General features: G+C 42.6%; 1 protein-coding gene across 2 annotated transcripts in view; it reads right to left on the bottom strand.

The window, feature by feature from the left end:
• Positions 1 to 273: 273 nt before the first annotated feature.
• The window catches only part of pappa2 (pappalysin 2), a 100,918-nt gene continuing 88,427 nt past the window's right edge, over positions 274 to 12,764 (bottom strand). For both annotated transcript variants that reach the window (XM_056420651.1, XM_056420652.1), the window contains 2 exons: positions 6,420 to 6,518; positions 274 to 1,480 (listed from right to left, as the gene is read on the bottom strand). In XM_056420651.1, coding sequence (XP_056276626.1) covers positions 1,358 to 1,480; positions 6,420 to 6,518 — 222 coding nt within the window. In that variant the 3' untranslated portion in view covers positions 274 to 1,357. The remainder of the gene's footprint in view (positions 1,481 to 6,419; positions 6,519 to 12,764) is intronic.

Below are 12,764 nucleotides of genomic sequence, written 5' to 3'. Positions count from 1 at the left end.
TTTGCAACACAATAATGGAAAAAACACGCGACAGATTGCGCTTTTAGAATTAATTTAAAATCTAAAGCTGAGGGAGCTTCGATAACTGCATAATCGATAGATTCAATGTGATCCAATTATCTGTATGAAACGTAGTTCTTTCTTTTCAATTATTTATTGTCAAGAAATCTGAAAAAAAGGTATCAGGACAAAAAGTGTGTGTGTGTCAGCCAAATTGAATTGTAGCATTTCAGTATATAAGTACATGCATAGAAACCAAACAAAACACAAGTCCACTGTTAATGAATCAGTCAATCAAGACTTTATAAGGGTCGATATAAAGTTGCAATTTATTTCATACAAAGTATAAAGTACTGTAAAATATCACAAGAGAACGGATTACTTTTTGTGTCCTTTTTTTTGGATACAACATTTGGTAACGAACACCAGAACCAGACATACATACATGCAAAGCAGGAGACAAGTTTCAAGTCTTTTTTTATTTTATTTTTGTATCTTCATTTTTGGTTTATCTGAACATTCAACCACTGATTTTCTGACTCGAACATTACAATTTTAAGTGCGTCTTTGTTCCAGTGGAAATACATAATAATTCTGACAGTGATATTTATCATTCGCCCGACTTCCCCTTTTTTTCGATAAGGAATTAATCGTTTGTAATTCCCAAAAAGAGGACGTGAATGCCGTGTACATACAGAAAAAATATACATGTTTGGGAAGATTGCTTTACTGGATCTGTGGTATAAATAGTGTGTTGCCTAAAACGTGATCAGTTAAGATATGTTAGGTGAGCCAAATATATTAGTCTATACATGTTAGTCTTTACAGGTTTCCTTTGACATTGCTTAAGGATCTGATGAAGGAGATGTCGGAGTGTTTGGAAATAATTGGTAATGAGACGGTAGAGATTATGTTTTTTGGGTTGTTTTTGTATTAAAGTCAGCTTCGCCCACTCAACTTCGATCTGACAAGTCACTTGGTTTTCAATCTGCATCGGACAAGACTTTGGAGTTAGTACTTTGGAATACTTCCGTGTTTCGGCTCCATGAACCAATAGTAGCCCTGATTGGAAGGTATGTACAGTTATTTTGACACAATCTTCTTCACAGGAGAAAGAAACAATGTGTTCACGTGCGGATGTTCGTGCGGGAAGGAATCCCGTTTCTTTAGAACCACCGTGACTCTCATGCGGTGTCATTCAAAATGACAAAGATTGCTTCGGATGAAACTAAACGACAGATGGCAGTTTTTTTTCTCCGCATTGAAAATGTGAAAAGTTTCATATTTTGTTGTTTGTGTAATTGTGGTCTGTGGGTTGACTGTTAAGCAAAAATTCAGCGTCTTTCATCCCTCCATCTTATTGCATTCCTCCTCCTCCTCCTCCTCCTCCAGAGTCCTTGGCTCTCCTCTTATTCTCCTCGGCGTCCGGATCACGGCAAGTGCAATCGTCCTGGTTGCAGTCCGCCCCGAACTGAATGACCTGTCAAAAAACAAGCATTATAGTGTAACGAGGTAGATAATTTGAGTCCCTAATATTAGCACTACGCGGGTTTCATGTGACCCGCGTAGTGCCTGCGGGATATTCTTTTTCATATTGGGCCCATGTCTAGGTTCATTAGGAGAGGTTGGAAAGTATTTTATCAGCACAAAAAAGAAATGGAGCCACTGAGCAGTTTGATTCCAAATATTATATAAAGATTTATATAAAAACAAATTTACAAATAAATTACTGTACAACATTAATTTCATATTAAAATACTATATCTACACAAGTCCTTTGAAATAGTGAATTGTCTCTCTGCTCCTTCAGTTCGATCCCAAGATCCAGTTCGTTCTTCGTTTTCTTTCAATGGTCAGTCAGTTGTTAAAATCAAAAAGTCAAAAGAATAAGTCAGTCATGCGATATGTTACATCCTTATTCCTACCACACTAGTGCACTCAGGTGATAGGAATTGAAGAAAGGGGTTGCCTTCTCCTCAGCAACAGAGATTATCTGCAGTCCAACTCCTGGTGAAAGGAGATGTTTATGGGTGGCTCGCCATCTGGAGGTGTTCAAGGAACCTCAAAAAAACCAGCCAAGACGTTGGCAAAAGCCGCAACTCCTGGTTGGCCGAACCACCTTTCTCCCGTCACATGTGAGACACTTCCTGTCTCACACCCACCGTGTCAAACTGTTTCTTGTTCTTGTTCTTACTTCTTAATCTCCCACTTCAACGTCAATTCTCCTTCTTTGGGACTTATTGTCGGGATTTATTGTCCCTAATCCAATCGGGAGTCTGCATTTCTCTAAACAACCAATGAGAAGCATTCAGGAAAGACTGATTTGATTGACACCCTGCTCAACAAGCAGAAATACACTTATCTAGAACTACATTAAATAAATAAATTAGACAGAAGGAAATACTTCAATCAGTGTGGTTGAATCGCAATCAGAAGATCAAATAAATAAATATAAATGTATAAATAAATAAATAAATATATAAATCTTAGGGACTATCTACCTACTTGAGTAGGATATGTACAAATATACATATGTATATACATATGTATATAATATATATATGCACATATATATGTATATATATTTATACATGTATATACACTTACATATTTATACATATACAGGACTGTCTCAGAAAATTAGAATATTGTGAAAAAGTTCTTTATTTTCTGTAATGCAATTTAAAAAACAAAAATGTCATGCATTCTGGATTCATTACAAATCAACTGAAATATTGCAAGCCTTTTATTCTTTTAATATTGCTGATTATGGCTTACAGCTTAAGAAAACTAAAATATCCTATCTCTAAATATTAGAATATCATGAAAAAGTATACTAGTAGGGTATTAAACAAATCACTTGAATCGTCTAATTAACTCGAAACACCTGGAAACACATTTTCAAATGTTTGATTTTGTTTTGCTGTTATAAATCTTTTTTTTTACTTGGTCTGAGGAAATATTCAAATTTTATGAGATAGGATTTTAGAGTTTTCTTAAGCTGTAAGCCATAATCAGCAATATTAAAAGAATAAAAGGCTTGCAATATTTCAGTTGATTTGTAATGAATCCAGAATGCATGACATTTTTGTTTTTTTAATTGCATTACAGAAAATAAAGAACTAGAGTAGGCCATATACATATATATATATATATATATATATGTATATGGCCTACTCTAGTACAAGTAGGTGAAAATAGAGAAGGATTGATAGCAGAGGGCTGAGAGGAAATATTACATCAGAGTTCTTCCCCACAGGGCTGAAGCATTTCAACTGTAGCAAAGAGCACAGCTTTGAATGGTAAAAACAGACCAGAAAAAGAAAAATCTGAAAATGAAATTTGCTGGAAACCAACCCCGGCGGCTGGTGAAAGGTAAAGCGCCGCTTAGTAACCCGAGTGTCAGTCTTAGTGGACACATTGCGTGTTTCCTAAAAACATTTCACAGAGAACTCCAACAGCCCCCCGGAGGCCGATAAAGCGTCACAATGTCAAATGGTTCAACCCGGCCTCTGGAGTGGCGAGAAATCCTTGAGGGTGGAAACGGCGGAGGTGAGCGGACAAACACATGTTAAGAATCAACAAGGGGGAGGCTGCCGGCTCTGGTCTAGGAAGCGAGCCATCACCACAGGTTGCAAAACAAACTCTAGTGCCCCACCAAGCAAGTCTGCTGCGAGAAATGTAAACATTCGCTCCAGAAGGAGAAGGAGCGAGGAGGGAGAGAAAAAAGGAGAGGGGGAGACAAATAAGGACGACTGCGAGCGAGGCGAATGGAGGCGGTGGCTGATTGACGTTGGCGGCGTGAGGGGGACGGTTTTTGGCAGAAAGGCCCGAGGGTTCACTTTAAAAATGCCAACAGTCCCATTTTAACGGGAATTGCCGCGACCATTAAATGTTTCCTTAACGTCTTGATTCATCGACGCGGGCGCAGAGCGAGCCGAGCAACCCCTCCGCCTCTCAATACATCCTAATAACCTCGGGAAGGGAGAGAGAGGGAGAATGGAGGGGGGGGGGATAGGGGGAGACAGAGAGAGGGAGAGATTGGGAGAGAGAGAGAGGGAGGAAGTGAGAGATGGAAGGAGAGGGGGAAAGAGAGCGGAGGGGACAGGGGGTGGAGAGAGAGAGGGAGAGAGACCGTGAGGGGGGTGGGGGGGGAGAGAGGGGGAGAGAGAGAGAGAGAAAGGCAGAAAGAGAGTCAGAAAGAGAGAGAGAGAGAGGGCTTGTTTTTGCCTCACCAACAGGAACCAGAGCCAAGTCTTCCTCCTCTCGGCTGTTTGCTGCAACACATTCACGAGCTCAACTCATGCAATGAGAAACCCGCTCGGAGTTCTGAATTCAGGCCTCGCAATCCATCAAAAAACAGTCAAACGTAAAAGCTTCAAACTTTAATTAGAATCTCATTTTAAACGTATCTCTTTGTTTTTCCCTTTACTACCCCGGCCCTCTTTTAACCAATCAAATGGAGATTGTATGTTTCCATAAATGGTGTGGCAGCAACAATCCTCTGAAGTTGGACGATGACCGAATCCCACCTGAATCATCTCTCACTCTCTCACGTACTGTATCTGTCCTCCTTTGTCATTGCTGCTCCATAAAAAGGCCCCTGAAAGACGCAAATAGATATGAATATTGAATAAAGTATTTGACGGTGACGCATCAAAATAAATAATAATAATGTAACCTTTATTGATCCCTTTATTGGGTAAATTCTTCTCTACTTTGGACCCATCCTTAGTTATTAAAGATCTGCAGTGAAGGGTTCAGTGTCTTGCTCAAGGACAAAAGGCCAACATAGTCGTCTATAATCAATGCTATGATGGCACCATGTAGTTTTCATTAATATCTTGCTGTAGGCTAATAGTAATACGAATGTGATTTGTTAAGTGTTGAAAAACTGGGCAGGAACAAGCTGGTAAAATGGGACCCATACAGATGTTTTATTTATTATTATTGTTTCATATTTGTGGTATCGTATTGAATTCTGGTATCGTATCGTAAGTATCGGGTATCGTGATATTTATGGCAGGTGTCGTATGGAAGTTATAATGTTGGTATCGTGACAACCCTACATGCAGCTAATGGGGAGAAGCAGGGATCGAACTGGGTACCATGTGGTTACGGGACGACCGCTCCGTTTATTTAGACTTTTTTTTTTAGCTGTGTGGCAGCAGAGAAAATACGTGATGCCGCCGGTCAACCTGTCACGTCCTCCATACGCACCTGCACCAGCCGAGCCCCGTTGGAAACGGAGCTCTGTGAACGCCGTCGCTCTGCAGGATGCCTCTTGATTCACTCGCCAAGTGAACAGCGGCCGACTAAACCGCAGACCGACACCTCACTGGCGCACGCCATGACTCATGGCGTGCATGAAGGGGACAGCCGAAGAACTGGCCAACTATAGGCTGTAGGAGTTAATAGGCAGAATACGTGGCTGTACAGTAGCCAAATAGGGTATAGCGTGGGGGGGAAAACAGGAAAAGGAAAAAAGAAAAAGAGGTGTTTATGTAGAAGTAGTTGAGGGAATGAGTGGCCTGGTTTCCACCGCTGGCCCGACCCCGGGGCTCGCTCATTATTATTCATACCATTCCTCTGAGCCACTCAACATACACAGCAATCACAGAGCAATTAGTGTAACGCGAATCATTGGCATTTGTGGTTCACACGAACAAGCCGTCGTCGCCGCCGATACGCACGGAGATGCTCGAGGTATTTGTCGAAACCGATTCACTTATCCAGGATCTCCACTTTGGTGATGCTTTGAAGGGAAGCTAAACCTGTTGCAGTGCATTAGGTAGATTACGCCCCACCGCTGGATGGAGTGGGCAGCTGGACCCTGGTATGGGTTCTGACGTCCCGAAACTTGTCCCGTTCCCTCTGCTCAACGCGAGAAGGTGAGAAGGTGTACGGCAGCAGTGAAAACCAGCCTATTTACCATTTGAGCGGAAAAGCCTGGAGGGCACAAGTCTCCTGTGTTGTTGCGAGTAAAGATGAGAGAGAACTGAATGGGCGCAGTCGTTAACAGGAGAGAGGGGAAAGTAGCGGGGGTTTTGTGTTTGTTTGCTTAGTCCAATTCTCCTGCGTGGCAGTGCGACGCTCCCTGCCAAGAAAGACAGATTTCTACTACGGTAAACATGAATAACCTGGCTTTAAATCCGGCTCCCTCGGCCCTCCGAGCTCCATCTCTATTGCAAAGATGCGGGAGCCGGAGCCAGCTGCGCTGACGCTTTGCCGCCTTTTAAACAAACGCGTACGGATATTGTTGAAGTTGTTATCCCGTCTCTCGGAATGTATTGTGATTTTTATTTATTTTTAACAAAAAACAGATCGTAAGAAAACGATGGAAACCAATTTTTTTCTTCCCAGAGTAAATATGCCGGCGGGTGTGAGGTTGCAGCAATTAGAAATGTCCATTTGTTTACCTTTCTGGTGGAGAGTGTGGACGGGCAGCAGTCCCCTCCATCATACTGGCAGTAGGCCCGGTTGTTGATGGTGTCACACCAGCCATCCCCTCCGAAAGGCTGAAGACCAGTTACAAACAAGAAACAGTGTTAATGGTCTCACCATTAGGATAATTTCCATATTATCTTAACCTTAAATATTTTCAAAGAACTGGAGCAAATGTCCATGAAACAAATCTAAATAAACAATCATGCGTTATTACTTTGCCCCAACAAAGTTTGTGCAGCTGCCAATCAGAGCTGAAAGATAGATAAGTGAAAGCACTGAAAGCTAGAGTAGGTACAAGACTGAAAGCTAGAGTAGGTAAGGGGCTACAAGCTAGAGTAGGTAAGGGACTGAAAGCTAGAGTAGGTAAAGGGCTGAAAGCTAGAGTAGGTACAAGACTGAAAGCTAGAGTTTGTAAAAGACTGAAAGCTAGAGTTTGTAAAGGACTGAAAGCTAGAGTAGGTAAAAGACTGAAAGCTAGAGTTTATAAAGGGCTGAAAGCTAGAGTAGATACAAGACTGAAAGCTAGAGTTTGTAAAGGACTGAAAGCTAGAGTAGGAAAAGGGCTGATAGCTTGAGTAGATACAAGACTGAAAGCTAGAGTTTGTAAAGGACTGAAAGCTAGAGTAGATACAAGACTGAAAGATAGAGTTTGTAAAGGACTGAAAGCTAGAGTAGGTAAAGGAATGAAAGATAGAGTTTGTAAAGGACTGAAAGCTAGAGTAGGTAAAGGAATGAAAGATAGAGTTTGTAAAGGACTGAAAGCTAGAGTTTGTAAAGGGCTGAAAGCTAGCTGAAAGTTCTTTTAAGCAATCATAGGTTAGGGCACTTAACACTTTCAGTCAGCCACAGGTATCTTTCTTCTTTTATTTATTACTGATGGTTGTATATTTTGCTGTTTGAAATAAACAAACAAACAAAACTCAGAGTAGGTAAAAGACTGAACGCTAGAGTTTGTAAAGGGCTGAAAGCTAGAGTAGGAAAAGGGGTGAGGGCTAGAGTAGCTAAAGGGTATATGTGGCAGCCAACAAGAGGTTTTTGCTATGTTCGTCATTTGGGTGGTGGCGGTCGATTTGTTTAAAGTCTGAACTTTATTTTCGTCACAGGTGAACGAAACATCACATGGAGTGCCCCGTTAAATGACTCGAGACCCAAGCAAAAGAAAAAAGAGAAAAAGAAAAACATGGAGGGAAAATTGTTTCTTTTGGCATTCCGGGGTAAACAATCAGATAAACTGACAAAGATGTATTCGGTGTAATTAAGCAAAGAGAGGTTTACTTTTTCCGTGTCCTTGAGCTGACCTTTTATTTCATCGAGGACAGGAATGCTTAACCTTACTTAGAATACTTTTTTGAAGTATACTTTGGCTTGTGTGGGAGTCCTTCTGGAGAAATTCTGGAGTGGCACGCACATGTGTGGAATTTAATTTACATAAGATCTCACACACGTCACGATGAAAACTTTTTTTTAATGCTTTCTGCAAAACCTTGCGGGGCATCCCTGAAGTGCCAGCAATATGAAAATAAGTGCCGAGTGCCAAAGATACTTTTGGCTTTTTTCTCCGACGTTCTGATGGAGTCGTTTCAAAGACCCGGGGCTCGACCTAACCGGCGCGGAGTTGGGGGGGGGGACGCAGCTGCTGAGAAGATCTTTGCCGTTTTTCTCTTCACTTCAACAGAACTCCCTACTTGACAAATGAATACATCTGTTTAATCGTTCCGTTTCCGAATGAATACTTTACCAGCAATTGAACCAGATGCCTCACCCAAATCACCATCTTTGAATTACCTTTAGTGCCTTGTGCAAAATTGCTTATTAACCTGGTGTCAGTTTTCTTTGCGTCCCGAGTCGAGCGTTGTTGTGGGTTTGATCTCCAGTTTCACGTTCACGTTTCAGCCTTGAAATTAGGGCTGCAACAACGAATCGATAAAATCGCTAAAAATCGATTATTAAAATAGTTGGCAACGAATTTCATTATCAATTCGTTGTGTCGCGCGATTATTACGGCGCTCAATAGGTCGCGGAGTATTAAAAAAAGTTGAGTTGAGAAACAGGAGAAACAAGAGCGGAGGGAGAGGAGAGACGGAACGCTGCGTTGTGAGAGCCAATCAGCGCTGAGCTGCTCCGCTGTTGATGAATCTAATTGGCTGCTGCTGCTCTCGTGGCGCTGGATGCGGAAGTCATTCACGTAGTCGGAGTGACATTCACGGAGCTGTGTGCGCCTCCGGGTGACATTATGAACCCCGACAACAGGGCGCTACGTGTGTGGCATTTCCACAAGAAGTATAACGTAGAAAAAGTGGTTATTTATTCCGTGGCGGATGGCTGAAAATATTTTTCCATGGAGAAAGGCAATGGAAATAAGCCCGCCCCCTCACCGTATGAGGCGTTTAACCCATAAATAGCCAACTCAGGAGAGTAAACCGCTGTCAGTTCTGTTTGTGACGCTTCATCCACATGCTGACCAGTGAACAGGGTTCATACACATGCTGACCAGTGAACAGGGTTCATCCACATGCTGACCAGTGAACAGGGTTCATCCACATGCTGACCAGTGAACAGTGTTCATACACATGCTGACCAGTGAACAGGGTTCATACACATGCTGACCAATGAACAGGGTTCATACACATGCTGACCAGTGAACAGGGTTCATACACATGCTGACCAGTGGATCTCCAGGATTTTTCCATGATTTTAAACCAAATTTCCATGATTAAACATGTTGTGAAAACTCTGTACATGAACAAGTGAGAAGATGTAGTATTTAAACTAACAATGAGAATTCCAAAGCATACCGTATATATTCCGTGTAAATTAACATTTGAATATAACACATTTGCATTACTTTTCCAAACATTTGGGGATTTTATTTTTTTGCAATTATTTTTCTAGGCCTGGAAATAGCCATTTAAAAATTCCATGACTTTTCCAGGTTTTCCATGACCGTACGGACCCTGTTTTGAATAAAGGGTTGAAAATTACAGTTTTTTTATCCGATTAATCGCAAAAAATAATCAACAGATTAATCGATTATCAAAATAATCGTTAGTTGCAGCCCTACTTGAAATTCAGTTTTTCAATTCAGTTTATTTGTATAGCCCAATTTCACAAATTACAAATTTGTCTCGGAGTGCTTTACAATCTGTACACATAGACATCACTGCCCCAAAACCTCACATCTGACCAGGAAAAACTCCCAAATAACCCTTCAGGGGGAAAAAAAGGGAAGAAACCTTCAGGAGAGCAACAGAGGAGGATCCCTCTCCAGGATGGACAGGTGCAATAGATGTCATGTGTACAGAAGGACAGATTTAGAGTTTAAATACATTCAATGAATGTGACAGAGTGTATGAATAGTTCATAGTAGGCATATTCCACGATGGAGACCTCCACGATCCATCAGGCAGATGGCGGTAGAGAGGAGGAGTGGGCGGAGTCTCAACAGTGGGCGGAGTCTCAACAGGACAGTGGCGTAGTCAGGAGCAGGAATTCCACGACCCAGACCTCGATGATCCATCAGCAGATAGGATCTATGCCGTCTCATAGGGTCCGATGACCCCATGAGACATGAAGTCAAAAGGACTCCGGGGAGAAAGCAGAGTTAGTAACGTGTGATTGGAGGCAGGTCTAAGTGGGTTAGATGCACGGCTCCGCGCTATCGAAGCTCAGACAGCTATGCTAGTTAGCCCGCCCTCTCCCGTAGCCGGCGCGGAGCTACAGTCAGCTGATAGCTGTTCCCCGGCGGTAACCGTGCAGCCGGGTGGTTGGGTAACTGTTCGCAGGAGTAGTAAGTCTATACAGAAGCCCGCTGTGCACCAACCACTTCACGTTTCGAACCAGTTTTCCCTGCTCAGCGACACACCCACTGAGGAACACACCCTGGTTATCGGGAGCTCTATAGTCAGGAACGTGAAAATAGCGAAGCCGCGGACCACAGTCGTGTGCCTCCCGGGGGCCAGAGCGGGCGACGTGGAGTCTTGTTTGAAGCTGCTGGCTAAGGACAAGCGGAGATACAGTCAGATTGTAATACACGCCGGTGGTAATGACGCCCGAGCCCGTCGGTCGGAAGTCACTAAAATTAATGTGGAATCGGTGTGTGCTTATGCCAAGACGTTGTCGGACACCGTAATTTTCTCTGGCCCTCTCCCAAATTTGCAGACAGACGAATTGTATAGCCGAATGTCGTCTTTCAACCGCTGGCTGTCGAGGTGGTGCCCAGCGAATAATGTGGGCTACGTAGACAACTGGAAGACTTTCTGGGGAAAGCCTGATCTGATGAGGAGAGACGGCATTCATCCCACGTTGGACGGAGCGCGTCTCATTTCTGCGAATATGACCAAATTGATCACCGGACTTAATCCATGACAACCCAGGGTTCAGATCAGGAACCGGGAGCAGAGTTGTAGTTTAACACCCTTCTCTGCTCTTCCATTCGAGCAGTTACCCACCCATGACTCTAGAGTAGAGACTGTGTCTGTCCCACGGCCACTTCAATTAAATAAATCTAAAGTAAGCAGAAGAGGAGTCGTACACAATAACCTTATACAAGTTAACACCATTATTTCAGCAGTGCAACAAAACAGGTCTATTAAATGTGGTCTCCTAAATATTCGATCTCTGTCATCTAAAGCTGTGTTACTAAATGATTTAATATCAGATAATCACATTGATTTATGTTGCCTAACTGAAACCTGGCTGAGCCATGAAGAATATGTCTGCCTGAATGAATCGACTCCTCCAAGTCATATTAATACTCACATTCCTCGAGGCACCGGTCGAGGAGGTGGAGTAGCAGCCATCTTTGAATCGAGCCTATTAATTAATCCTAAACCAAAATTACACTACACCTCATTTGAAAGCCTTGATCTTAGTCTTTCACATCCAACCTGGAAAACACTACAGCCAATTCTATTTGTGATTCTGTACCGGCCACCAGGTCCATATTCAGAGTTTATATCTGAATTCTCAGAATTTATATCAAGTTTGGGTCTTAAAACTGATAAAGTTATTATTGTTGGAGATTTTAATATCCATGTGGATGTTGATAATGATTGCCTTAGTGCTGCATTCATCTCCTTGTTGGACTCGATTGGCTTCTGTCAGAGAGTACAGAAACCCACTCACAGCTTTGGCCACACGCTTGATCTTGTTCTTACTTATGGCGTTGACATTGAGCATTTGAACGTCTTCCCACAGAATCCTCTTCTGTCAGACCACAACCTCATAACTTTTGAATTTATACTACCGGAGTGTACTCCGTTAGTCAAAAGTTTCTACACCAGATGTCTAACTGACAGTGCTGTAGCTAAATTTAAAGAAGCGATTCCTTCTGTATTTGATTCGATACCACGTCTCAATATAACAGAGGACTCCTGGTCTAACTTTAGTCCGTCCCAGATTGATCATCTTGTTGATAGTGCCACAGGCTCACTGAGAATGTCACTGGACTCGATAGCCCCTCTGAAGAAGAAGACAGTGAGGAAGAGGAGGTTTGCTCCCTGGTATAACCCTCAGACCCGCAAACTGAAGCAAACGTCACGAAAGCTTGAACGCATATGGCGTTCAACTAATCTCGAAGAATCCCGCTTAGTTTGGCGAGATAGACTTAAAACTTATAAGAAGGCCCTCCGTAATGCCAGAACAGCCTATTACTCATCAGTAATAGAAAAAAATAAGAACAACCCCAGGTTTCTCTTCAGCACTGTAGCCAGGCTGACAGAGAGTCACAGCTCTGTGGAGCCGAGCATTCCTATAGACCTTAGTGGTAATGACTTTATGAACTTCTTTAATGAAAAGATTTTAACTATTAGGGACAAGATTAATATTCTCTTGCCCTTAACCAGTGCCAATCTGTCCTCAAGTGGAATGGCCTTGGAAACCGCTGTATGCCCTGGTGTATATTTGGAGGGCTTTTCTCCCATCAACCGTGACCAATTATCTTCAACGGTTTCTACTTCGAACACGTCTACCTGTCTCTTGGACCCCATCCCGACGAGGCTGCTTAAAGACGTTTTGCCTTTAATTGGCGGCTCTCTATTAGATATTATCAATGTGTCTCTGCTAACAGGCCACGTACCACACTCCTTCAAAGTGGCTGTTATTAAACCTCTCCTGAAGAAGCCCACTCTGGATCCAGAGGTGTTGGCTAACTACAGACCGATCTCTAACCTCCCCTTCCTCTCCAAGATCCTTGAGAAAGTGGTCGCAAATCAGTTGTGCGACTTTCTACATCATAATAGTTTATTTGAGAAATTTCAATCAGGATTTAGAAAACACCACAGCACCGAGACAGCACTGGTGAAAATTACAAATGACCT

This window comes from Pseudoliparis swirei, chromosome 8, assembly GCF_029220125.1.
Source record: "Pseudoliparis swirei isolate HS2019 ecotype Mariana Trench chromosome 8, NWPU_hadal_v1, whole genome shotgun sequence".
Classification (NCBI taxonomy): Eukaryota; Metazoa; Chordata; class Actinopteri; order Perciformes; family Liparidae; genus Pseudoliparis; species Pseudoliparis swirei.
The sequence above is the reverse complement of the archived record's forward strand: the minus strand, read 5'-3'. Positions and strand labels throughout refer to the sequence as shown.